Below are 27697 nucleotides of genomic sequence, written 5' to 3'. Positions count from 1 at the left end.
ATTGTACTGTCATGTACTCTGCTGCACTCTGACCTTGGGGTTAATTTGTTGGGATGTCCACTCCTGAGAAGTTAGCTCACATCTTCCTTTTCCCCCACCACATGACTACATGTATTTTGACCTAGATTGTCCAGAGAAAAAATTCCATGGCAAAGCTTCTTCGTGGTCAGAACAGAAGATTAAGGGAAGCTTCTTTCAACAAAGATGAGGCACTGCTCTTTTCTGGGCCGGTAATCCAGTTTACTAGCTCAGAGTCAGCAAAAACTGCTTATTTAGAAGCATGAAATAACCAAAGAACTGACCAACGTTTGGCAAGTGTGTTTTACACATTCACCAGCTTTAATTTATCACATGTGACTGCTGACTGCTAACTCTCCAAACCCCTAATAAGCACATAAAATATTTTACTGCTAGTTTTTCCACTATGTTCAACAGCTCATCTCTTATTTGGTACATGAGTATGCGGTGTGTTCGTCATAACTTCTGCCAGAAACTGAAAACAACTGTCTGCTGTGGCTTTAAACTAGTCTGATGATGTGAAATAAAAACACACCTGAAATGCAGAAGCAGAAGAAGAAGCAGGAGCAGAAGAACAACAAGAATGTTGCAACACGGGAAATAAATTATGAGGTATCCTTTGAAAAATGTAAGATAAGGTTTGAGCATACCATGTCCTTGGTCTCAGAGTCAGAGGGACTGGATTCTGAAGGTGACTTCTCTTTCTCACTTGGTTCTCCATAAAACAGGGATGTGAGACTGCATAAGGAAGAATACACACAAAGAAACAGAATCCTGGTGATCGTAGCCGGACATGGCTTTATTAATACACCAAGATGTACCGTAATTGCTGCAGTCCCTGTACCCATCTGGGATCAATCTGTGCATACACAGAATACATTAAAATAATATAACATGTGGTCCAGTTCACATGGTGAAACAAGTGCAGCAGTTGAATTTGTGGATTGTCTCTGTGGGCTATAACACTGACAGTTCAACAGGATGTCAAATTAAGCAGGGTAATTGAATTACAATGAGAGACGACCGCTTGGCAAAGAGAACAGATGCTGCTTGCCCTCAAGTGCTACGAGGGCACCGTCGGTCAGGCAGGACTAATCGAGCCCACATTCCCCTGAAGAGGAGATTCGGAGCGAGCACAAAGAAAACTGCTGCAGAGTCATGCAGAGTGTTGCATGAACCTGGATGGAAAACATTAACAGTGTTAAGTGAGCTGTTTATTCTAAATTGACCATAGGTGTGAATATAAGATAGATAACATGCTTAAATGTCCAATTCAGTGTTTACACTCAATAGAGAATTAAGCAAAGAATAAATTCTGACCATCCCATGAAATTTTACTTTCACTGTTAATATAAAACAAATACAGTAAAGTATTATCAGTGTTTCAAGTATAACAAGGCAGTTTGCCACCACTTACATGCAGCAGAGGGAGCTAGAGTATCAAGTCTCTCTCTCCACTGAGGCTTCTTACTACATGTTAAAAGTTGCCATAGCTATCAGAGTTGAACTGATATTGTTGAGTGAGAGATTTACCTGTCATTCTCCATCAGCAGAGCCAGGCGGCCGTAGTCCCAAGCAGCTTTCCTCAGACATGAGAAGATCAGCAGTAAAAACTACAAACACAGAAAAACAATTTTACACAGTCTCTGTCCTCATTATACTCTAGGTAAAATATCTCCTTGATTAGAAATCTAAGCTTCTGTCTAAAATCCCTCAAAAAAGCAGTCTACAACAACAGATTCAAAATGCCACAGCATTAATGAAGCATTTTTGGTCTGTATGCTATGTGGTCCAGAAATAGATCAGCGAGCACACGCGGACATATGCTGTTCAGTGAGGAAAAAAAATGAGCGCGGTCAATCTGAATACCTCCCATTTTCCACAAATGGAGAGCAAACTGAGCACAACAATGAGGTCCAAAATAAAACCCTATTCATTCCTGTACAATAGTGGATTTGTGCTGAGCTTCCCTGATGAAATATCATTGAGCATAACTGGACCGTGATGGATGAAGGTTGACAAACGCAGTAAAAGTGGTGATGACTGTTTGATTTTAATTGCAGCAATTAAATTATTACCTCATTTGAGCTGAAAAGACATTAGGTTTAGTGGATAAGGGGTGACAGCTGTGCTAATAGGAAGAAAGCGCCCATGAATGTCGAATGATTCACTCTAAAGCCATGCAAAGACAATCAAGAGGACTTGACTGGGGCTTGTAGATGAATAAACAGCCTGTGTTTACATTAGCAATCAGGGCACAATAAGAATCTCTCCATTATCTCGTTTTGGCCCAGCTCTTCCCAGTTGTTTCGGTTTATTCTGTCTTTATGCGTGGGCACGCTCTCCTCAAGTCCCACTGATGATTTATTCTGTATGATGATGGAATTGATGCAGAGGCGTGCTCCCGTCACCTGGGGGGAAGCACGCTTTGACTCATGCTCGTCATTAAGAGACAGCGCTCAACCCTCGCTGTTGGCTTGACAACCAGGCATTGATAAAAACGAGCCAATTAAAACATGGAGGTGGCAGATGGAGAAGTCCTATCAGCGCAGAGATCAAGCCTGACAAGGCCTGACAGTGGAACTGAGTTAGCTGACAGCTGAAAATGGAAGCCTATTATTATCTGGAACACGGGAGGAAAAGAAATGCATCTGTGTTTGTAAACAGTGCGTACGCTGTATTATTCTTTGCAAAAAAGGACGTTAAAATGTGCAGATTTAACTTGACGTCTATGACATGTACATAATGTGTTTGTATTTCTCTCTGTTCTTGTACATAATTATGGAAAACCCAGACAACGAGGAGACAAACAGAAAGCATTGAGCTATCCAGCTGCTCTTTTGGTTCATTGGTTCCCTTTCTGTTCCCTTAGTTTCTTCTCTGGGTTTTGTCCTGTTGTGTCTCCTTTGTGAAGTCAGTCGTGTCTCTGTGTTTGTTTACCTTTTTGTCTGTGTCAATTTTGTGTTGAGAGACTGTCTCAGTGTTAGATTTCCTGTTTTATTGTGCGTGTTATATGTTGAGTGTTACTTCCCTTGTTTTGTTATTACTTATTTGCTTTTGAAATTCCCACCTGTTTTTTCTGCCCTCATTATTGGCCGTGTAGTTATTGTCTCCCTTTGTCCTTTGTCAAGTTTTCCTCGTGGCCGTGTCTTTCCTAGTATCATGTTCTCCTTGAAGATTATCTGTTTTTGGATTTTTTACTCCTGTCCTGCATTTCTTTTGTATCTTTGTAGGAGTTCAACATTGAAGCTGCCTCTTGAGTTAACCTTTTATCTTTGGAGTCCTGCGTTTGGGTCAACCTCCTGCCTTCCGTACACGGTGGATAGGTTTGAAAAGCTATGGTAGGTTGAGTAAAGGTAGTGGTGTTATCCTGGTCCTGCAGCGATTGAAGGTTTTTATTTTTTCAGTGCTTTTACTTCCATTTGGATTATAGATTGTGCATGCACAGATCACAATAATTATGCAAAAGACTCCAAATGCAAAGTGTTATACAGGATATAGTAATTCCCACAACTTGTTACTGACCTTGTCAGAGTTGTAGGATTAGGTAGTTTAGTGCAGATGTTATGGATTTTGGCTCTAAATATACAAAAGGGGAAGGTGACACAAATATTATAAACTGGAAGATGTTTATGTGCTTTTAACCAAAGCTGAATGATTTATAATTTGGGAAAGAATAACTTTCAAGAATCTCATTTTTATTTTCATACAAAAGTCCACTGTTTCAGTTTCTCGAATATAAAGATATTCTGTTTTTTTCATGCTCAGAGAAAAAGTCTCTGAGCAATATTAGCTGTGAGACAAATCACTGTTTACTTTCTGCTGGACAAAAAGGGAATAGTGAGTAGATTAATCAATATAGGAGAAAATGGAACCGTTAGATAATATCAACATAGGACTTGAAATAAGTTTATCTCTCAATTTGCCATGACTCTACAGAGTTACAGTATTGTGCAAAGACCTTGGGATTTCCTAATGTCTTTATACTTTGCATGAAAATTGGAAATAGGTGTATTTATAGAAACTTGCGCAAACATATGTGGAAATAAAGTATATTTTTGTTTCATTCTCTGTCAAAATGATCTCACACTGTTCAGTAATGTTGATGCCCAGGCTCTGGGGAGGCTAATCCATGACTGACAGTTTTCCATTGTGTGTTCTCGTATCCAAGTATGGCCCCTGGCAGTGTGTTTGGGATCAGTGTCATGCTGAAAAAAGGTGTTGCCGTATTGTCTGACAATACTTTTCTATGTTCATAAATCCGTCCCCATCACCACCGGCTAAAATAGACCCTCAATCCATGACCGAGCCTCCTCTACATTTTACAGGTGGCTGTAGACATTAACTCTCTTCTGAACGCCGCCTTAACCTCCTAGGACCTGGTGTCCACATATGTGGACATCGCATTTTGTGTAGTCTAGAACAAAATACTACATTTTGCTCTACAAGGGCCTGATATCCACTTACGAGGACATTATACTGCAACTGTTCTATCGAAATTTAAAGTGAATGTCCTCATGTGTGGATCTAACTTTAATCAGAAACAAAAATCAGGTAAAAAAAAAAAAATAGCAAAGACAAATTTAAAATGCATGCCATGAAAGAGTTTGGGTCTTAGGAGGTTAACTATTCACAGTGATATGAACTAAATTGGGATTCATCAATCCAGGCTTGTTATCACTGATTTTTTAGTCTAGTTCTTGTATAATTTGGCATATTTCAGCCTTTTCTCCCTGATTCCCTTCCATAAGAATGGCTTCTTGACAGCCACCCTTTCACTGAGACCATTTAGCAAACAGTAGATGGATCAACTCAAGGGCCAGATGCATCTCTCAGGTCCTGTGTCAGTGAACGCTATTCATCTGCTACCTGTTCTTTTTTCCTCCACTTGCCCAGTTTTATCAGATTTTATAAGGACACACGCTGATTCATGTCAGGTTTTCCAGCTAATAACTCTTTGGGAATAACCTTGTTGATGCAAAAATAAGATTTAATGCCTGTCAAACTGTATTATCTTTGGCATTTTTCATAAATTCAGATAAAGAAATGGGAACAAATTCTGTTGTTGCCTAAAGATACCATTTAAAATTGCTTCCTTGCTAAGCTATCTGTAATATCTAGACACAACACTGGCTCATCTATTGAGTTAGGTGCCTTCTCTATGCTTTGAATGACTCATAGGTTAGTGTTAAGTGGTTTAACAAACAACAAAAAACACGAGTTGGAAAATGATTGGGTACAAATAATGAGTGAAAAATCAGCCAAAAAAGCCCAGAGACCTTCACAAAGCTCAGGTAACTATTACTCAGGACCAAAGTAATAAAAATGCCGAGAATGTCTGGCTCCTTGGAAAGAAAATGCAATGACATGAAGGGTGGCTCAAGACTTTTGCATGCTACTGTGACTTTGTTGTATGATTGCAGTGGTTCCCAAACTTTTTTTTGCTGGGCCCCTCTTTGTTTTACAAGAAAAATGTTCGCCCCCCCTGGGTGCAGGCGCACACACAAACACATCCTCCAACCACACACACCCATATTTTGCTCCATTGTGGTTTATTTCACACCTCAAACATTTAGTAAACAATTAAACAAATACAAGTAATCTGTAATAAATTACAGTAGTAAGAAAGTAAACTACTAACTCTTTTACGCTACGTCCACACCTACACGGGTATTTTTGAAAACGCCCACACGTAAACGGCGTTTCGAATCACCGAAAACTGAGATTTTTTAAAGCTCCTTTTTTAATACAGAGTTCGTCACGCAACGTCAAAGGTATGTGCCTTTTTCACGTTATGCTGTGCGCACGTTATTGTTTACATGAGATGAATTGCAGAATGGCACATAGAGACAAAATACTTACATACACACGCACTTACTGTCCCTCCGTTTAGAAAGGCAGAGGCCTCACGGTGTGATTATTTTACGTGTAGTTGTTTTTTCCTGTGTAATAATATTCAACATTGCTATCAATACATTTTTCAAAAAATGCCTCTTTGAGCAAAATGGGTTCAAATACATAAACAACTGTTTATGTACTGTTTGTCCAGGATTTGAACCGGGGGATTAAATCGTGGCAGGATCAGCCTGATATTATTTGTATCCCACTGTAACTTTACTGTATAAAGAGCTAACATCTCCAAAACGTCAAGAGTAGTTAGTAGTTGGTTTGGAAACATATTCAGCTATGCTTCATCTCCTGCTTTGCGTTTGTGTGGGCGCCCTGTGCTAGCAGTGTCCAAGCGGTTTTTTTTTCCCTTTTCATACCGCGCCCCCCGATGCCATGGCTCCGCGCCCCACACTTTGGGAAGCTCTGTATTATTGTATAGTAATATTGAGTGTTAGTTAGTTTGGTTGAGTCTTTACCATCCAGATTACGACATTGATGACGAGGACCGTGGGAACCCCACCAAATGGCAAACCCTGGAGGACGCTGCTGTGGGAGTGCGAGCGGTAGCATCTCTCAGCTGTGCTGTTTTCATCCCCAAAACGTTGCAGGAACCCCAGAACATCTAGCTCCACGGGCCTCGCCTCCACAGGGGAAGCTCTCGTCACGAACAGCTCAGACTGAGCCATCAGCACTGGACCATATCTAATGGGAAATACAGATGAGCATCACTTACAATGTGTCAGCCATAGTCAACGGATGTCTCTTTGGCTTGGTTTTCCAAGCTCTGAGTAATGATGCTTTTGGGTGCCACAAATGCCTTGGGCACAATTGCTGATTTGTAACTGAGTCACAATTACTTTACTGCTTATCAGTTTTATTTAAACTAATGCTAATTTAGCATTATCTTAACATGTTAATATTTAGCATTTAGCTAAAAACTCCATTGTAAAAGCACATTTTATTACATGTAAACTTAATCTGCTTAACAAATAAGTTTCCTCATTTTTTGAAGATGAAAGGCTTTAAAAGAGTCACAGGTGGTATATAAACTACACTTACACAGCAATGTTATATACCTAAAGTGTGCTAATATTAGCTAACAAGAACCACCTTCATACTTCAAGTTAGGCGGTAGCACCCAATCCAGCTGATTGAGGAGTTTTACTTCACAGTTTATGAGCCAACCTTTACATTTTGTGTGATAAATAATGTGGCAATTCATCTCTCAAAGAATACACGGGTCACTCTAAACAGCTTTAGTCTTTGTTGTTATTGCACCCATCTTTTGAATACCCAGCCTCTGCCTGTAAAGAATCAGAATGACACTGTTAGTTAGCAATAATCTGTGAAACTGGAAGTTCATTCACTGCTGTCACTCACTTTCATCAGACAAGTGCCACACACAATCTAAGTGCAGCTATGATTGCATTTGCAAGGATCAGTTTAATGAGCATCACGGTCCATTAGCTACAATTGATCCGTTTGCTCCTTTTCTTTATCAGACAAATGGAAGTAGAGATGCTACATGAAAGTGACGAACTGGATAACAGATTTACCGGATGCTCTTTAGAAAAAAATACAAACAAGCCCAACAAGAGTTAACAACAAACCCAACTGCAAGCTCGAACAGATTGTGAAGCGTGCACAGGATATGATCACTCACACTGCCATGACCACAGAATGAAGGCCTGAACCATCTGTCCTCCAGCACACACCATCCTCATTTTCAATCAATACAGTCCCCACTCCCAGCTGCTCGACTCGTGTACACTCCTTACTAAATAAACATTCGGAGGAAATGGAGCCGAAACGCAGTGCTGACAAAGTTCCGCGTCAGTGCTGCAGATTCACATAAACGACCAGATTTCATGGTGAAAATAATATTCCACGAGATGTTGTTGCTGTCACAGAACGGCATGCTCTGTAGTAAATACGCTGCGTGAGTCGCAGTTGGAAACGGCAGCCAAGAAATTAAAAGGTACCAGAGTGTGAAAAAAGGAAAGGAGGCTAAAAGCCATCAAATTGGCAACGATTACTGAACCTAATCTAGGGATGATTTATCGCTGCACCAATGATGTCACTTCTTGAGAAGCTCCATCACAGCTTTCTGAAGCATTTACCAAACACCTCATGTTGTGCACAGCAAGATTTCTCGTGTAGGAGGCGAGCAGATCAATGTAGTGCTGCCCGAGTGTTGTACGTCACACTCGGAAAAGGTCTGAGGAGCAGAAAGTTAAAAATATAACCCAGGAAGGGCTTGTGAAACTATATAGCTTACAGTCAATATTCAGATGCTGTCAGATACAGCAGCATCCTCCCTGTGGAGATGACTTGGAAGGAGATTCCCTGAGGACTGGTCACAAATTGAATCCATAACATACACACTCTGTTTCATAGATCACCTTTTCTCCCTTTGCCAGTGATGAATTTGAGCCATTAGTATAAACAAAGGGATCGTTTTAGCGCTAAAAATGGACGAGTAAACAAATACGTTTATGGCACAAAGAGCGAACGCTGTGCTCAGACTAAACAAACACAGAAACTCCTACTGCCATTAAGTAGTTTGTCACATAAATTATAAGAAATGAGTGTAGTTTATACCTGCAGCTACTGGATGATGAATTTTTGGAGATTATTTTTGTCCAAGTTGTCTGATTAACAGACTAAATCTAAGTGGTTTATTTCTACAACAGCTCTATCCCTTTTTCAATCCTCCTAACAGAAATGATGACCGCAAGATAAGTATAAACTGAAAACATGCTACGTTTTACTTTGACTTGCAGAAGCTTATACACACCTCTACTGACCCACTGAGCTCTTCCCCCTTCCTTTACCAGACAAGCCACTTACTTCTGTTGCTGCCGGCTGCTGATGCAAACAGTGAAACCTTCTTCTGCACCTCAAGGACCGGGCAGGATGCTGAAGGATACAGGCTGACTGTGGTGTGGTTTTGCACAACATTTGGACAAACGTCACAGCATGACTCAGCAGTTTAATGCTGCGACTCCATGGTTATTCTCTTCTGTCCTAACCCTCGTGCTTAAACGCTCAGACATGCTAATGCTGATCCCAAGGTATCCATTTCTCCTCCAGCTTATTTGACTCTGCAAATCCAGAGTCTTTTTAAGCCTCTCCCTCTGCTCCCACATCTCTCCTCCTCCGAATCAAGCTTCCAAGCCAATGCAGCAGATTACAAACTGATGTTTGGCTTGTGAAGCAGTGTTGTGCTTCCCGCTGGCAGAATGAGTGGTATCTTTCCTCTGTGCTCAGTGAGACTATTATCATCACAGATGCTGAAGTCAATACAGGAGCCGTGAGCTTCTGATGAGCTACACCTAAGTTTGAGTCGGGCAAGCAGAAAAAATGGCAAGCTGTAAAGAAGAAAAACCTAGCTCAAGTCATCTAATCTGCTCAGTGCACCAGAAAAACAGCTGATGGATGTTTGTGTTTGTTTGTGTCAACCCTAACCATAATCCTACCCCACACTTTGGGAGAGCAGCAATATCAAACTAAGGCAAACACCTGAACCCAAATATCTACTGAGATGATCTAAAACATAACACTAAATGTGATTCGGAACATTTTTGCTTTTGTAACTGTTATTTTTACATAGTTTAAGAGCAACACTGTCACATTATTAAATATCTAAAATGCTTTTGTAGTGTTGTTTACAGTAAGATGTGTCCACAACATGGGAAACATAGGCATGGTTATTTTGCTGGCTTCAGACTGTTTTTGTGAGGTAGGACTGCATCAAACTGTCAATAAAATTCACATAACTGCACTGTTAAGATTAAAAAGTCTGCACTGCACTTTCCACACAAGTTGAGACAGAGACTCAGCGAGGCTGCGTCTTATTGTTACGCCATCTTAAACTGGTCATGTGATTTGGACAAACCAGCGGGTTCGTTGACTCCAGAGGATTAGAGAGGAAAGAAAAAAAAGACTGACCAGTTCAGCAACCCCAAAAGGCCTGAAATTCACAGAAGACAACTAAAGTGGATGATGGTAGAATTGTTTCCATAGTTAAGAAAAACAACTTCTCAACATCAACCCAAGTCATTAACACTTGAGAGACAAAGTGTGTCAGTCTACAATCAATTAATGCCTTCATAAATATAAATATAGAGGTGCAAACCACCGGTTACACTCAAGAACGCTGGATTAGACTTTGCCAAAAAAAAAAACCTCCTAAAAAAAAGTCTGAAAATTCATATCAGAATTCAGAAGTATAGAGAAGGAGAGAAACAGCTAATGATCTGAAGATTATCACATCATCTGTCAAACATGGTAGAGATAATGTTATGGCATGAGCATGCATGGTGGAACTGTGTCACTGGTGTTTACTGTGGATGTGACTGCTGTTAGAAGCAGTCGGATGAATTGTGAAGTATCCGTGGCTGTATTCTCTGATCAGATTGAGCCAAATACAAAACTGATCAAATAGGGCTTCACAGTACAAATGGACAATGACCCAAAGCATAGTGCAAAAGCAACCCAAGACAAGGAAGCAAAGAAATTGGATATTCTTCTGATCTCAGCCCAACAGAGCACGCTGTTCAGTTCCGAAGTACAAAACTGAAGGCAGAAATATAAAAAAACAAGCACCAACTGAAGGTCTGGTAGAGCATCTCGAGGGCGAAAACACTGCATTTAGTTTTGTCTGTTGATTCTACACTCGATGTACTCGATGTACTTGACTGCAAAGGATTTTAATCCAAGTATCTTTAAAAAATCCTTATATCTAAAATTATGCCAGTTTGTCCAATTGCTTTTGAACATTGAAAAATGAGGCACTGTCTGTAAAATGTAATTCATAAACAGTGCAATTTATTTTTCAAATCTCCTTGAATTAAAGGTAAAAACTCTGCATTTCAAACACACGTTGGCTGTCTGATTTAACATCTGCTGTGGTGACGTTCGTGATAAAAACTACATAATCTCAGTCCAACAAATTATGGACCTAACAGTATTTTTCACTGTGATATTTTTTGTGTTTTAGAAGTAGTGAAGGTTAAAGGAGGCTCCTAAGAATGAATATAACTCAGTGTGATGTTTTCTCAAGTCATGAATGTACAAGTGTGTGTGTGTGTGTGTGTGTGTGTGTGTGTGTGTGTGTGTGTGTGTGTGTGTGTGTGTGTGTGTGTGTGTGTGTGTGTGTGTGTGTGTGTGTGTCAGACAAAACAATTTCACTGTTCATCAACAAATCAATCACTTGCGGTAAACTCCGATTCAATCCAGACATATTTCATGGCCTTACTAATATTATTTTGATGAAACCAGCTTCTGGATTTTTTTCAAAAGACTATTTTTGTTGTGTCATTACCTACAAATTATTTGTTGAAACACAAAGAAAAAGAACCTCATATTGAAACTCTAGAAACACTGATGGTAGTATTTTAAGCAAAAAGCTAATGTTTACATGGCAACAAGCTCAATGATGGTGACAATGCAAAAATGTGCTAATTAGCACTAACCCTTTCACTGGCACTTTATTAGGTACACCTGTTCGACTGCTTGCTAATGCAAATATCTAATCAGCCTATCAATACGACCTCTTGAAGTTCACACCGAGTATCAGAATATTGAAGAATAATGATTTGAATAACCTTGAATGCAACGTGTTTTGTGCACCAGACATGCACCAATAACAATGAGTATGTCAGACTGCTGATCTTCTCAGGATTTTCACACACAACCATTTCTAGGGTTTATAGATCACGGTCAGAAAAAGCAAAAGCCAGTGAGCTGCAGTTTTCTGGTTGAAAATACCTTGTTAAAGTGAGTGATCAGAGGATAATAGCCACTTTGAGCTACTAGGAAGCAGTGTTGGGCAAGTTACTTTGAAAAAGTAATTAATTATAGTTACTAGTTACTTCTTCAAAAAAGTAACTGAGTTAGTAACTGAGTTACAATATTCTAAAAGTAATTAATTACTTGAAAAGTAACTATTCCTAAAACGTCCTCTGTTTTTTGTTTGTTTGTTTTTTGCTCATAAACAGAGAGTGCTCGCTGCGCTGTCCTTAGACAGTAAACGTGACGAAACTATTGAGGAAAAAATGCGCCTATATATTGTTTATCATGACTCTGGTTTTACATGACCTATCAACACAATTTATAAACTGGTATATATCTCCTTGTTGCTTAGTCTTTAAGTGGTCATGTGATTAGCTTACCACGACTACTTTATTCTTCCTCAGTCAAACAGCAGCACTCATGAGATTGTTTTGCACCCTGAGCTCCAGGTGTTGTGCTAGACAGTGATCGTGATTACTGTCCGCGGGAGCGCGCGCAGCTGCTTAAAGCTCAGGGCTCGCAAAATTTCAAAATCCCTGGTAGCCCTTCGGGCAGGGACTCTTCAGTTTTTGGTAGCCCAAAATAAATTTATGTAGCCCGAATAAAAAAGAGAGCAATTTTTTGATTGATGTTTTGTTTCCTGTTTTGTTTTTGTTACAATATTATACTTTAATGTATAATATTGTAACAGAAACAAAACATTAATCAAAAAATCGTTGAAAAACAAATTACAACATTGTATAAAAATTACAATCATCAACTCAAATACTTGGTTCTAATTGAACAGAAATTTCTATGAACTTGTAAGAACTGTGTAGGACATGAATCAGTCTGTGTCAGATCCTGAATTTGAAATTTCCACTGAAGTCACGGGTAAGAGGCAAGTGGAACCAAGATCGAGGCCATTTGCTTTTTGAAGTTTGCAAAGACTGCTAAATTGTGCCAGTGGTAGTTCACTCTTTGCACCATAGTACGCTGTTTTAAACTGATTTTCAGGTTTATTTTTAGTATGTTATTTGCAATTGGTGTTTGTTCCGGGAAAGATATTGCACTGAGCAATAATGCATTTCTTGCATTTCTCATGGGTTCTAATGGGAGCTTTTCTTAAAATGACTGGTCCCAGTAACAAAGGCGCTTGTCAACTCAGAAATCGAGGGAAAACCAACAACACACCCGGCAGAACATTATGTTATTTACACGGGTGCACATAAGTGGTCCGCATGTGCGCATTCGCTGTCAAAATAAAAGACGCGCACCAGATAAGAAGTTGCAACGCGCGTTTGCGTACATATAAAAGGCACTGTTTTTGTCTGCTAGAGTGGGATTTTCACGGCACATTCTGCACCACATCTCTGTGCGTTCATCATTTGTTTGAAGCCAGCTCACCTCCTGCAACCACTTTTCCGAGAATACGTGCTTCTTTTGTGGTTCGGACTCCTTCTGACATTTCTTAGGAGGTGGAGGAAAACCAAAGTAATTGTCTGTGAAGGTAACCAAAGTAATTGCTTAAAGGAGCTTCTTCGACATGTTTAAGAGTTCTAAACAAATGTCTGTCCTCCTCCAGAAAATCTTATGTATGCAAACACGCGGTGCAACTTCTGATCTTGTGCGCGTTTTTTATTTTGACAGCGAATGTGCACCTGCGGACCACTTATGTGCACCCCTGGTTATATAGCTCGTCATATTGCAGCCACAGAAATTCTTTTGTCCATGAAACCATAAAGCTGCACTTTCTTTTTGCCTTATAGTCTGATTTATCATAACTTTTCCATTTTGTGGTAAGCTTTTCTTTGGCTGTCACTTCTTCACGCTGACCTGTCTTATTTGGCTCAGCAGAACTAAAATATATATCCTGCTGCTTTTACACAGGCACTCACTTAACGCTCAGCGATTCTCTGCGCGATCAACCTCTCACATGTTTAAGCTTGCTGCGGGAGATTTCACTTGTCATGTTTGCATAGTAAGCTAATGATTGATAAGACGATGTCAGAGGAATTGGTGGAAATCAGTACTGTCGCTCTCTATACACAGTTCGTGCGATTGCAAAGTGAAAGCAAAAAACAAGCGCAAATTCAAACGTGATTTCAATATGTCACATATTGACAGTGGCTCACCGATGCCAATGACATAATTACCCAGCTACATTTCCAAAAGAATGCAAAAGCATTGACATATATTTTTCCTTCCTACGATAGCCCGACGGGCAGGGCAGAGATAGATTTTGGTAGCCCGACTGGATTTTGCAAGCCCTGAAGCTGTAGCGTCCAGATTACTTACAGCTACTTCCGTGCAACTGATATAAGATGCGGTAAGATGAACACAGCTTCAACCGTCTGTTTGTTGAAAAATAGTAACGGACCGCATTTTCTTGTTAGTAACTGTAATGGCGTTGTAACGATAGGAATAGTAACTAGTTAGATTACTCGTTACTGAAAAAAGTAACGCCGTTATTCCCATCACTGCTAGGAAGGTAACAGTAACTCAAACATCCACAACGAATGTACGCAGAAGAGCATCTCTGAACGCACAACACAAACCTTAAAGGACTTGGGCTACAGGAACAGAAGAGCACACTGTAGTCCACTCCTGTCAGATAATAACAGGAAACTGAGGCTACAATTTGCACAACATCAGAAAAATAGGCCAATGGAAGACTTAGCCTACCTGAGTATTGCTGCTGACCCTGTCCATCCCTTATGACCACAGTGTACCATCTTCTGATGACTGCTTCCTGCACTATAACACACTATGTTGCAAAACTCAAATCATCCCAAGCTGGTTTCCTGAAGATATGTCAACGAGTTCACTGTACTCAAAAGACCACCCCAGTCACCAGATCTCAATTCAGTTTGGCACCTTTCTGATGTGGTGCAACGGCAGATCTGCATCCGACAAATCTGCAGCAACTGTGTGATGCTATCAAATCAATATGGACCAAAATCTCTGAGCAGTGTTTCCAGCACCTTGTTGAATCTTTGCTATTAAGAATTAGTCCTGAAGGCAAAACCTGTCCAACCAATTGAGGGTTGACGGGAATCCCACTAGCTCGAAGACACTTGATTATACTCTTGTTGATCTCTCGATGGCACTAGAGGAGAAGTCAGTGGGTTCACCTAAGTGAGTGGAATCCATGTTGACAGGGATATGAATGTGTGAAGCAAATTTGGCATCAATAACTATTAAACAATCACACCAAAAACAAAAATAACAGGTGGTGCTAAGAAAAACAACAGGGAGGCTTCCAAAGTCATTAGGATCCATTTTCTGTGCCATGAATCTGGGCCAAACAAACTTGCATTGTCTTCCACCATATAGCGCCATATCAAAGACACTGGATATGCTGGGCTGTGAAAGCAAGATAAAGAAATAAATATTCAAACCAAGTGTTGGCATCCACTATTAGCTTTTACTATCCTTTAAATAACTGTGCCATATCTCTTCACAGATGATTTGTCATGCTGAAATAAGAAGCTGCTATGATATAAAATCCATGTCAGGGAAAACCGTAATCTCTACATATAAATTTGCTTCAGAGAGGCTGAATTCTAATTCCCAGCTGCACCACAGGCTAATAAATACCATAAAGCATTTGGTGGACAGTCTCTGTATAACTTCCCATTCCTTCATAAAACATTCAGCTGGATCAAGATATATCACCTGCCTGAGAGAACGAGAGAGCGATGGGCCCGTTTTTCCTGAGAAATGAACTACATATAAAATGTAAACTTCTGGTGACTTCCAAACCTCTGCACCCAATCAACTTACTGTCACAATAACTATGATATAACCCCGAGTACAATTTGCAATCGCCATAAATAAAACATTCACGACTTCAGAGGCGCGCTTCTCCTCTTGACTGCACTGACTGCAGCCTTGTTAAACATTTTCCCCCTGCCGCTGTTCTGTTTGTGTTTGCAAAGTATGCCCTCTCTGCGCGAGACGGCCGCACCTGCACAGGCAGGAAAGATTTGACATTTCCCTTATCGTTTGCTTTTGTGACGGCTCGGAGCTAGTAAAATATGTATGAACTTTTCTTTTTGTCAGCCGTGCCCTGCAGGGTTTTCTGAAGGTGAGACCCTAATTAGCAAAATCCTAGTTTTTAAAAAGCGTTTTGCATAAAGAATCTCTCTTTATTTGACTTTTAAAAAGCCAATGAAACTGCATGAGAGAACACATAGTGGGAGATCTCCTCCGACCTTTCGTGCTATGGGATAGAGTCAGTGGAGGTAGACAAAAAAATTTAACAGATAACTGCCACTTGAGTCTGATGAAAACCTTAAAGCTACAATGGATAAAATTCGTAGCTTAATAATGGTATCACCTAAAAGACTGTAAAAAAAAAGAGGGTTATGTAGAGAGAGCTATTTAGGTTACCATGATAACCAGACCCTTTCCTTTTGTAATGCTTTGTACTTCAAGATGAGATGGGGAGTCAGTGCAACCTCCAGTCTGGCCTCATCAAACTTCAAAGGAGGATCATATTTTTCTTTTATATAATCTATGCGTTTGCTCTCCTGTCAATCATGTTGAAGGGCAGACAGTGAAACAAACATCAGTGGCTGAAACACTTATCGAGAATCCATTCAAGCTGAGAAGCTTTGGCTTCTGTTACTCTGTACACTGCTTACAGTGTCCCTTGGCCATTGGCATCAGATACAGATGACTCGAAGCCTGCTTCCTGCAGCAGTCCAAGTCCATGCAGCTTCTCTAGTATCTTATTATTATTATTATTATTATTATTAGCTTCTCTAGACGATTTATATGCTGTTGCGATATCCAGCAAGGCTAGAGCCAAACACTATTATCTGATGTAAATAAGCCTTAAAAATTTAACAAATTAGGAAAGGCTGATGATAAAAAAAAATACAGCTTTGGAGCAATCTGCTCTATAAGGAATACCAAAGTTTTATCGCAGGGTCTGTAGTGAGTGATGTAGTGAAGACTGCATTTTGCTAATTTTACTAATTAACATACAGTCAAAGACCAGAAGCTTTGGAATAATGTTCACTGGACAGATACAGCATTCATATTTGGTGCCGAGCAAGGACAGGTGTTCAATAGAAGAACACGATGCCAAGTTTGAAGTGTGATGGTGGGAATCTTATGGTTTAGGGTTAACCAGTAGACTTGAAGACTGAGCACCTTGCAGTCATTAACTGAACTACAATTTCTGCATCATATCAATGCCTGCTTTAGCTGTTGGCTGAAAATGAACAAGAAATAAAAATTTCAACAGTGCAACAATTAACAAAAAGCAAAAACAAATGGAGCATGGCAGTAATTATGTTCATAATTTCAGGTTTTAGCCTGTACAGTTATATTTTCGTCTATTACCTGCATAATTCCCAGTAACAGACATGTATTTTTTCCACCTCACACTGGCATTTGACGGTCATTGCAGCATTTGTAATTGTGTGACTTTACACCTTGAGTCAGTTTATATTATTCTGTCTAACCCCATGTAGTAGACAGGGGTTAAAACTGAATGCCCCCTGTAGATTTCCCCCGGTAGTTTTCCACCAACACACTCAAAAGCAGCTGTGATACTTTTCCTGCAGGACATGGTTAAGCCCTCAAATAATCCAACAGAAGATCAATAATAGCTTAATAATTTCTTATCAAAGCAAAGCCCAGGGATGAAAGTGCATTTACAAAATCAGGAGCATAGTAATGTGAGCTCTTCGGCTTATCGGCTACATTTATACATGGCAAGTTCTGCCTGAACAATCGAAAATTAAACACATTCTGATTGTCCATCTCAGTGCAAGACATGCAAGACATTCTTGATTAACTTCACACTGAGCTAGTGAGTTGGGGACATTTCCATTATTATGTGGTGCATCTGATTGGTAGACTGTCGCTGTTGTGACGGGGATGTCATGTGTGAATGCATCTTATTCCTAACTCTGCAGGAGCTACATCCTCTGCTGTGAAGGGTTTTGGGCGGAGGATGTGTGGATGGGCAGCCCTTGTCAGACTCAGCCTGAGGCTGAGGAAGATTGGGGTGGAGGTTTTAATGCAATCTGTTCACCACCTGCTCAGTGGAGGGAAAGGGAGGGGGCTTTATTCTTTTCACAACTTACGCTTTATCACATCAGACACACAAACACAGATCACTGAGGTGTGTCTGCTCAGAGTTCACAGTTAACGCACCGTCCCCTCCCCACCCAGCCTCCTTCCGAAGGCTGAATGAGCCTTTGCATGACTGGAGCGATGACTGCACACACAGGCTATCCTCAACAAACCTAACACCTGCTTCCTGTCTGGCTGCACATGCTCAGAAGGCCCCGAGAGATTGTGGTTGTGTGTCTGCCTTCCTGTTGCTGTGTGGACTGGGCCAGTCCTTATTAGGACCAATGTAGCATCTGTGATTCTTGGCTCTAAGATATGAATGCTTGATTACACTGTACCTGACCTATTCAGTAACCACAGAACCTCTCTGAGCTGCATTTTCTCTGCACACCGCGGCTTCTTACACTGCAAATTCTCCTGTAGATGATCCTAAAACTGGGCCTGTGAGAAAACCTGAGCCCCAATCAATATAAACCTCACCTCCACGTCAACCATAAAATCCCTGTCTGTTGGAAAATATTATTCTGGACAAACTTCTACCCTCTGTCACTATCTAAACCATATTTACATAAAAAAGTAGCATTTAATTACTTGGCACACATAAAATTGCCAGGCAAACAATCAGCAATGGTTTAATCAAAAAGAGACTTACGGAAACAGATATAATTATCAGCATTACACACTATATAACCTATACATGTACAGTCTATTTATTTTAAACACCACAGCTGCTTGAAAATAAAGCTGAGTGCAATATATGCACATATTACTGTGGAAAACATTAATAAAGAACTTTAATGGACTTTAATTTGTTGCAGATAGCCAGATCATTTTAATAAACATACCTGCGGAGAATAAAGCACTGGGAATGCTGGACATCAGTGGAATACTAGAATACATAGTTTTCAGAAACAACATATTGTACTGTGTGACCAGCAGTTCATAACAAAAAAGGAAAATATTCACATTTAAAAACACTGCAATGAATATATAGTATAGTTGCTTCGAAATATTTGATTAATACAGATTCATCTGATAACTAGAAATTGAAAATTACGGCATCTGATGCTGTTTCTTGCTGCTGTGACCTCTCTGAATGCCTAAGGAGGTTTATCTGATATGAATGCTAGCCCACAAAAGGCACTGTCAATATGAAGTATCAAAAGACAGTCTGACATTTATGTATGACTGTGAATATCTGATACTCCTCATTGTATGGTAAGTTTATGGCGGGGTGCTTCTTTGTGAAAGTCTGTGCACAATACATCAGTGACAGTGCTGCATGCATCAGCATCATTGTGATAGACCTTGGAGGAACAGCAGTAAAAATTCACAGCTTGAATCTCAAATAGCAGGGCGCCTACTTTCTACTAAAGACTTCAAAAGAACAAAGCCCGAGCCAACAAATGCTGTGGTTAGATGACAGGTGGAATACAAATGGAGTTTTCGCAGCTAACTGTGGTATCATCAGCCTTTGCTTTGTTCTGATATTCTGTTTGTGTTCAACGGTCTGTTAAAAGGACAGCAAAGGCTGACATTCTTATTTCCATCTGGCAGTCTGGGATGTGGGGTGGTGGGGCTGAGGAGATGACCTGCAGAAAAACATCAAATATGTGGTGCTGTCATGAATGCCTGGTGCACACAAGCCATACCTGCACTGCATTTCTCACTGTGAGAACCTGCATGACTACCACCATCATCAGCATTACTACCAGAACAGAAAGAGGGATGGTTCACTGGATGACCCGTGTTTTGTGCTACACAGTAGCACAGTGTTTTGTGTGAAATCTGTCTGCAACGTGAGCTATTTCTCTCCGATCCCTGACTCAAATATGTATGTAACTCCCATTCATTACTGTATTAAAGGTGGCACGTCAGCACAGTCATCTCTTTTTATTATGACCTGACATACATAAGGATCTACTTTGTTTTTGTTGTTTGTTTGTTTTTTAACCATGGCTTTATATTAACTGGTTAAATAATAGATATTCAATTCAATTCAACTTTATTTATAAAGCACCAAATCATAACATAACAACTGCCTCAAGGCACTTTATATTGTAAGGTAAAGACCCTACAATAACATCACAATAATGTGATAGGATAATTTGTCTTCTATTTACTCCACCTGATTTTGGTACATTTAACATTTGCAATATTTAAAACTTGTGCAAATTATTGCATGCATGGTATTAATCTTCACAGATTATGCTATGCTTTTCACTTCTGTCTAAACTCAAAACTGCAAAGAATCTCATCTCATCTACTTGCTCAGCTGGAGCTGTCCTCCTGCTCGTGGTGCTGAAACAAACACAAAGACACAACCAAGCACATAAAGTATGCGGAGAAAATAAACACGAGGCTTAACGCGGTTTAAGACTTGCTCTAACATACGTCTCAATATTGTCCATCCCTTTAGGACCTGCTCAGTGCTACACAAGTTCACCATATCCGTATCACTACTAAAAGCCCTTGTTCAATCTCAGCTTAGAGCCTTTTGAAATATTAATGCCTGTGTGACACTTACTGTGCACTCGTATGGATCAAATTTTAAAGGAACAGGATAAAACCCTGCAACTAATTTACAGCACTTTGGTAAGAAACTATAAAATATATACACGTTTTATACTGAAGCAGTTGATCAGCTGTAAATTTAGTCAATGTTCTTGTCATCTAGGTATGAATTCGATCACACAAACACCTACTATCTGTTTGTCTAAAACATTGAGGTAAAAACATATAGTTTCTCCCCTTCATTTAAAGCATCTGCAGTGATTCTGAAGTCTTTGATTTTCAAAAACGACCTTTTCACACCCGCAAGGCTTTGTTTACTCCAACCTGTGACACTAATTCTGACCCTTCTTGATATTTCTGAGATCTCTCTGAAAGCGCAATACCTCTATTTATAGAACACGCATAATTGGGAGCCTGGAAACAGGATAGGACTCCTCTCTAATTAAGGAATAAACAACACTAATTGCCATCATTACTATCATTTATCTGGTGTTATCAAACGTGATGAGATGTGCATATATTGAGTCCTGTAAGATTACGCTCTACATCTTGGCTAAAATCTGAATATCACCATTCTAAATGTATTTTCCTCCCAGGCTCTCATTAGGGTTTGACATATTGTATTCCACTAAAATGTCAAAAGTCCATAGCAAATCTGGCATTTTTAAAGCCACCTCCTTTCAGCACAGTCGGGTGGAAATGTTACCAGATGTCAGTTTAGTACTCTGCCCAATTTCCGAAAACAGAAAAAACACAGTCAGAAAAGGCTAGCTTTACTTACTGTAAAAGCTCAATGTACCTCAAGAATCACATTTATTTTACAGGGTAACCCTTGTGTTAAAACCCACATCACATGTAGCAGGATAAGCATCGAATCAACAAGTCACAAGAAGTTGACCGGTATCATTTTTTTCTGTGCGAATCCAACAGAGTCCAGATTGAACAGCATCAGGCTACACAGACAGAGGGTGGCAGCATGAATGGAAGTCTGAGGGGCTTCTTATTTTATTAAAAACGGGCTCCCCAAGTTACACATAACGATGCTCACTCAAGGTTTGCCACGCAGCTAAGTCCACGAGGAACAATCGGGAACAATAGGTGTGACAGAGAGGAGAAATGATGCACCTGGTTTGGGTGTAGTAGTCTGACACGTTGCCAGAGACAGGCTCGTCCTCACCAACACCACCACCACCACCACACTGTACCGTGAACTTTAAGATATTTATAAATAAAGGAAAAGGTATTGCTCTCCGTAATCAGACATTTTTATCGACTCTCGGTTCCCCCGCTTACTGCAGCACTCACAGCAGCCTGCACACCCACCTTCCCTCAGCTCCGTAACTTGATGAAAACGATTGCGCCACTAATAGCGCAGGAAAGCCTTCCGGTTTGCATTTCTATCACTACAGGCACGCACGGCTTTAATATTTACCTCACTCACCTTATAAAACTCCCTTATCGCTGAGGTCTGGCGGTGATAGAGATGCTGCTGATCTTTCTTTAACGCCAAGAAACAAGAGAAACTCCCACCTTCGCAGGGGCCGTCTAACAATTAAACACCTGCTTTGGAGGCGTCAAGGGACCATCAAGCAATGGTGATGCCAACAAAATTTTATTCGTTTTATTCGAAGTTACATAAAAATATATTTGACCAGACATCCACCTTAAAGTTAGCTAGGTCGATTTAAGTGGTTAAATGAATTATATATATTTTTAATGTTAACTTTGAATACCAAATGCACAGTAATCTGAAACTGAATTTTACGTACTCCAGTTTACATCCCACAAATACAAAGGCTTATTCCATTTAAGACAGAAAAATATGTATATTTTACTTAAAAAACACATGTTTTTAAATATATTAAGGAAAAATATTTGAAAACAATTAAGCATTATTAAATTAAAGCTACTTTGTTTTTTTTAAAATATACATTTATCATTATTTCTATATTTTGCATTCTTTATAAAAAAAATCTACAAAAACTTTAGAATATATCACAAGTGTAGATACAAAACAACAACTTTTATATACAGCATTGTTTTGTGGGTACAACTACTCAGTCACTATTCATCTGTCAGTGGGTTGTTGCCCTTACCACACACCATTTAGTAAACCGTTTAAATAGTTTTATTGTTCTTGATGATGATGATATTTTTGAAGATATTTTACTTGTTTATGTTTTAATATATATTACATTATATTATATTATATTATATTATATTATATTATATTATATTATATTATATTATATTATATTATAATGTTGCATGTAGCGTATTATGTTTAGTTTAATTTCTGATCACAGGATTACAGGATATTTCACTGTTGGCTTTGCCTCTTGTTCACAATGAAATTGGAAAAAAAAATATTTGTAAATACTTTGCTTCCTATGAAGGAATGAGGTACAAAAGATTTTAAAGCTACAATCTAATATTTCACAGGAAAAATTTAAAAAGGTTATATTTATTTACCTGTGCTCCCTATTGCACATGCTTTCATTACTTTATGAACACATAAAATATCTCCTGTTTATAATGTTGTATATGTTTATACAGACAGGTGTCTTTTGAAAAAGAAATCTCAATATCAGTGAGACAGGATTTAATATTAACAATAATCCTATGTTACCTTAAAGGAGAGGTCTCTAGACTAAAGTAATGAAGAGAAAGCTCTTTAGAGACATTACTCTAAGGATACTGAGGATCTATCTCAGACTTAACCTGGTAACAGATATGATGGAAAATGTATTAGTGCTCAAGTTTTATTGTACTTTAAATAAAGACAAAATAATAAAAGAGAGGCCAATACCTGACTGATAGTGGTCCATTGGGTGATGGGTAAACATGTGGACTTGCCAATGGAGTTATAGTTTCCTGTTATATTGTGAGATGTTGAAAATTGATGCCTTTATGACTTCTGCACAACAAGATGTGTTTTAGTATGGAGTGTTTGTGAGAGTAAGTCATGTTAACAAAAGAAATAAAATGTATTGAGCTGCTTTACATCCTGTGAGTAAAGCTTATTTTATTGAAATTGCTAAAATTAGCTTATGGACCTCTGCGCTAACAGCATGGGATGTCAGATAACTGAGGATACATTGCCACCTACTGAATTCTTTCTTTCCTGCATTGACCCTAAACACTGCAGACTGTTCACATGCTGTAATAATAATAGTTGTTCACATGGAAAGAAAGTGAAGGATTAATCTTATAAAAATGTACTATTATATAAATATATACTTATTGAATGGGTGTATATGGAATTAAATATGGTGGATTAACCATGTGAAAATAATAATACTTGTTTTGCTTTGTTGAAATTTCTTTTTTGTCTTGTTAACAGGGAAACGTGAAGAAAAAGAGGAACACAGACGCATCCGGACCAGCAGGCGGCGGTAGACAAAGGAGTTAATGTGGTGATGTAAAAACGACGTCAGTGCCTCTCAAAGAAACCTTCTTGTGTGCGTTTGAAGAAGCTCCTGAGCTCCGAGGCTCCGTAGTGCTGAAAGGACAGCTCCTCCGCTCTCTGACATCTGCAGGTAGGCAGATGCGTCGCGCCATGGAGATGAAATTATGGGGAAATAACATTACTGGCGCAATCATTAACATACTGGAAACGATATAATGTAATTCTGAAAGAAAACAGAACACGAAGGAGATGGATAACTACAGTTATATTATAAATGCTTTCTGTTTTCTGTAGCATCCACAGTGTCGATGCCCTCTAATGAGGGACGTAAAGACCAACTTTTAAATTTGGTCTGCGAGACCGCCCTCTTTCCTTTTCGTCGTTTGCTATCTTGTGATTTGCACATCCTTCAGTGCTGCAGGTTATGCGATGACAGAGGGAGGGATAAGACATTACTGCTATTCTCAGTGGCCCCTGGGAGTCCCCCACCCCCACTTTGCTCAGAAATTAGTTTTTAACTCTAAGCGGCAGGCTTACATTCTCTCTTCTATTCACATTTCTGCACTGTGCTCTTTGTAAATGGTTTAAATTCAGTGTGATTTATTTCAGGGTTTCATATTGTCAGGTAAAGAGCATTCAGTAGTAGACATAGAACTAAACAGTTATCCCCTGTGAACAAGCACTTGGACACAATGGAAAGGAAGAACTACCTGATCTCTCCTCAGACCAAACTGTGTCCTTGGAAGGGTCATTCCCTCCAATTTGCTACTATTTAATTCAAGTATCTTAATGTAATAATCTCCCTACAAGTAAATGACTTTACTGCTGGATTAAGACTATTGATGCCCCTTAAATTGCAAACAGCACTGCCAATTCTTTAGGTACTTAGCAATCCTCATAAGCTGAGAATTTGTTTTGTCTATTTGCTAAAACTGTACTATAGTATCTTCTGTTTTGGCTGCACTTTTGTGTTTGCATCTAACATGAAATTGGTAAAAAAGTGTTGAGAGTGATTCATCATGAATACCTGTGTTTGCATACAGAGACCTATTTTCAGCAAATGTGTGTTTGATGGCACCTCGTGTTTCCTAATGCAAGTTTGTTATATTAAAAGCCTGATTAGTCATTAGAAAAACCATTTTCCAATTATGTCAGCACAACTGAAAATAGTGTGCTGATTGGAGAAGCAATAAGTGCAGCTAAATAAGTGCCTGGATTGGCTGTCTCAGTCTGATTATAGTCTCTAAATTAAAAAAAAAAGGACTGGAAAATCATCACTTTGTCCTTGCTTTAAGGAATACAAGTTAATCCATGCAGTAAATTAAAAAAAACAAAAACAAAAGAGAGAGAGAGAGAGCGAGAACAGATTTTATAAAACAGGAAGTACTGCCCCCTCCACAAAACTGTGCAAACATCAGGGCCTTTACCTAAAAAAGATAAACACCCATACAAGCCAACGTGGGGTGGTTTGTAAAGGGAGTATGATGCCCATGATGAGTGAATCTAAACCTCTGACCACAACAGTGTTCAGCCCTCTACGCGTGCTCAGTTAGACTTTTAGCACAATAAACTTGAACTAAGTAACATAATGTCCACAGACCATTAGTTGTGATTTAGACCATTTTGGGTCATTGTTCTTGTTATATTAGATACAAACAAACGTGCTTTGCTTTCAGAAGAAAGAACATTTCAAACTGACCAGAAACGTCTGCGCAGTTACGTTTACAGTTACTTGCACTTGCACTGCTAACTGTGTTCTTTGCTCCCAAACAGATATGTTCACCCGGATGTTAAAACTGAGACTTCTCAACGCTGTAGCACCTGCGTACTTTTTTACGGCCACAGCAGTCACCTTCATTTTTCACTTTGGCTTCTTCATTCCAACAATTTTCCCAAGTCAGGGTACATCACTGGACGGGTCCAAAGTTTTACATACAGTTATTTTCCTTTTCTTGATGTTCAATGCGTTAGGGAACTACATAATGACTATTAAATACCCAGCTGAGAGTGCCAACGAGACCGTGATTCCAGTGTGTTCACCTCACTGCTCAGATAAAGTGGACGCGCACTACCTCCTAAACGGCCGTCACTTCTGCAAACTTTGCAAGAAGGTTATCCTTAAGAGGGACCACCACTGTTTCTTCACTGGAAACTGCATCGGCAACAAAAACATGCGCTACTTCATCATGTTCTGCATCTACACATCCTGTACATGTTTATACTCTTTGGTTCTTGGCGTGGCCTTTCTAACAGTGGAGTACTCTATCTCTTTTGAGAACCCCCTGACCTTTTTGACTCTTCTCCCGTTCTCCACTGGTTACTTCTTCATGGGTGAGTTTTCCATTAAAGCTGATATCGCAGAGGGGACACCAATTACCAACTCAATATTTTTATTGTTGGAGTCTGCTAGAGTTTGCATGATTCACAGCTTAAAATAATCTGTATTTATATCAAACTGGATCTTGGTGCAGCCTCTCAGTTCATTCACGTTCAGCTAACTTTGTCCTGATTAGATGCCCTTTGCAAACAGAAGGTTAAAACAGCACGGCGGCAGGGCTTTTGCAAAGCTAGGCCACACTAATGATATTTGCTTTCACTGAGATCAAAATGGTCTTAAACTAAGCATTTAGGTCAGTCTGCCTGAGCTTCAGGCTAACAGGTATTACTTGTATATACACTGACCTCATTTAATACTCTTTTCTTTACTACAACCATCCACCATTCTAACAATAATATATGTGACAGATAGTAATTTCTCCTCCTCAATATCTCCTCACAGGAACAATCTCAGGTCTGCAGTTGTTCCTGGTGCTGATGCTGTACGTGTGGCTGGGCATCGGTTTGGTGTGTGCAGGTTTCTGTTGTCAGCAGGTGCTGCTGGTGGCCCGGGGGCAGACATGGTGTCAGATGCAGAGAGGGCAACTTGCAGAGAATTGCAACCCCTGGAGAGCTAACCTCAAGGACGTCTTTGGCACCCGCTGGATGCTTGGCCTTATACTGCCTGTGCAGACAGTGGAGACGTGCTCTGAAGACGCAGATGCCCATAAAGAGGACTGAAGAAAAACCTCATATCGTAACAATAGCTCCTCACAGGTCAAAAAAGTGACACATGTTGTAGAAAATGCTGTCTAAAGACCCATGTGGTGAACGATTTTGAATACAGAGAGGATGCTTTTTGACGTTTCAAATAGTCTGTGAAATAGCTGTTAGCACACATTCCTTTAAGGACAGGAGCCATACAAGCAATGTGAAATAAGTGCGTAGTCTAAGTGTATCCTTTAGGTAGCTTTTTAAAAAGGCAATATTAAGATAAATAAGTTGGTCATTTTTGGAAATCCAGCAGTTTTACTTACACTACTATAAACGCTTACATCAAAATATAAAGATGGCTTTGCATGCCTTCACAGCTTTGCAATTTTGTATTATTTGACAGCCTGTGCCATGCGGTGCTCTGAGATTATCAAAGTGCAATGTTATTCCACACATCCTATTAAGATGCTACAAAGCGACGTTCAGGAAACTCCGGGTAGTTTTCGTGACAATGACTCACGTTTGTCGTTAAGGGCTATCAGACAAGGAAGCCGTTTGTCTGCAGCATAAACTGCCGGGCTTGACAATACTGTTGTGACAATTACATGTTTAGCCTGATGTACTCTACTCAAAGTAATGTGACTCAGGCAGTGTGAAGAGGGAATGCTCCTTTGGAAAAATGGGTGGGGAAGATGATTAATATACGATTATCCAGGGTTATTATTCACAATGTGCCATAAAGTCATTTCTTATTTGCTTATAGCTGACCCCAAAGATGAGGTATTCACTACACTGCTAATAATAAGGCGCTCTGCATAATAATATTATTAAGGACTTTTCACTGTTATTCTGTGACTCCAGCTACGAATACACTGCTCATGTCGAACAGGTTTTGGGTTTCAATAAGTATACTTTCTAGAGATATTTTGTCTATTCCTGTTATACCAATAAAAGTATTCAAATCACAGC

At 39.5% G+C, this 27697-nt stretch overlaps 2 protein-coding genes across 5 annotated transcripts in view; one reads left to right on the top strand and one right to left on the bottom strand.

Annotated features, from left to right (window-relative positions):
- Positions 1-21840, bottom strand: part of tmem63c (transmembrane protein 63C) — a 40228-nt gene extending 18388 nt beyond the window's left edge. The window contains exons 1-4 of one of the 4 annotated variants that reach the window (XM_084915163.1): positions 21731-21840; positions 6384-6609; positions 1552-1631; positions 669-756 (exon numbers count right to left, since the gene is read on the bottom strand). In XM_084915163.1, coding sequence (XP_084771289.1) covers positions 669-756; positions 1552-1631; positions 6384-6593 — 378 coding nt within the window. In that variant the 5' untranslated portion in view covers positions 6594-6609; positions 21731-21840. Of the gene's footprint in view, positions 1-668; positions 757-1551; positions 1632-6383; positions 6610-7570; positions 7979-8757; positions 9153-21721 lie in introns of those variants that run through there. The other 3 variants (XM_084915165.1, XM_084915164.1, XM_084915162.1) reach the window with 3 other exon arrangements.
- Positions 21841-23668: 1828 nt separating this feature from the next.
- Positions 23669-27695, top strand: zdhhc22 (zDHHC palmitoyltransferase 22). The gene is made up of 3 exons (XM_084915172.1): positions 23669-23828; positions 25472-26029; positions 26478-27695. Exons 2-3 carry the CDS (start codon positions 25474-25476, stop codon positions 26753-26755), a joined length of 834 nt encoding a protein of 277 aa, XP_084771298.1. The 5' UTR covers positions 23669-23828; positions 25472-25473; the 3' UTR covers positions 26756-27695.
- Positions 27696-27697: the final 2 nt, after the last annotated feature.

This window comes from Perissodus microlepis, chromosome 19 (assembly GCF_051167445.1).
Source record: "Perissodus microlepis isolate ML-2025 ecotype Zambia chromosome 19, ASM5116744v1, whole genome shotgun sequence".
Classification (NCBI taxonomy): domain Eukaryota; kingdom Metazoa; phylum Chordata; class Actinopteri; order Cichliformes; family Cichlidae; genus Perissodus; species Perissodus microlepis.
The sequence above is the reverse complement of the archived record's forward strand: the minus strand, read 5'-3'. Positions and strand labels throughout refer to the sequence as shown.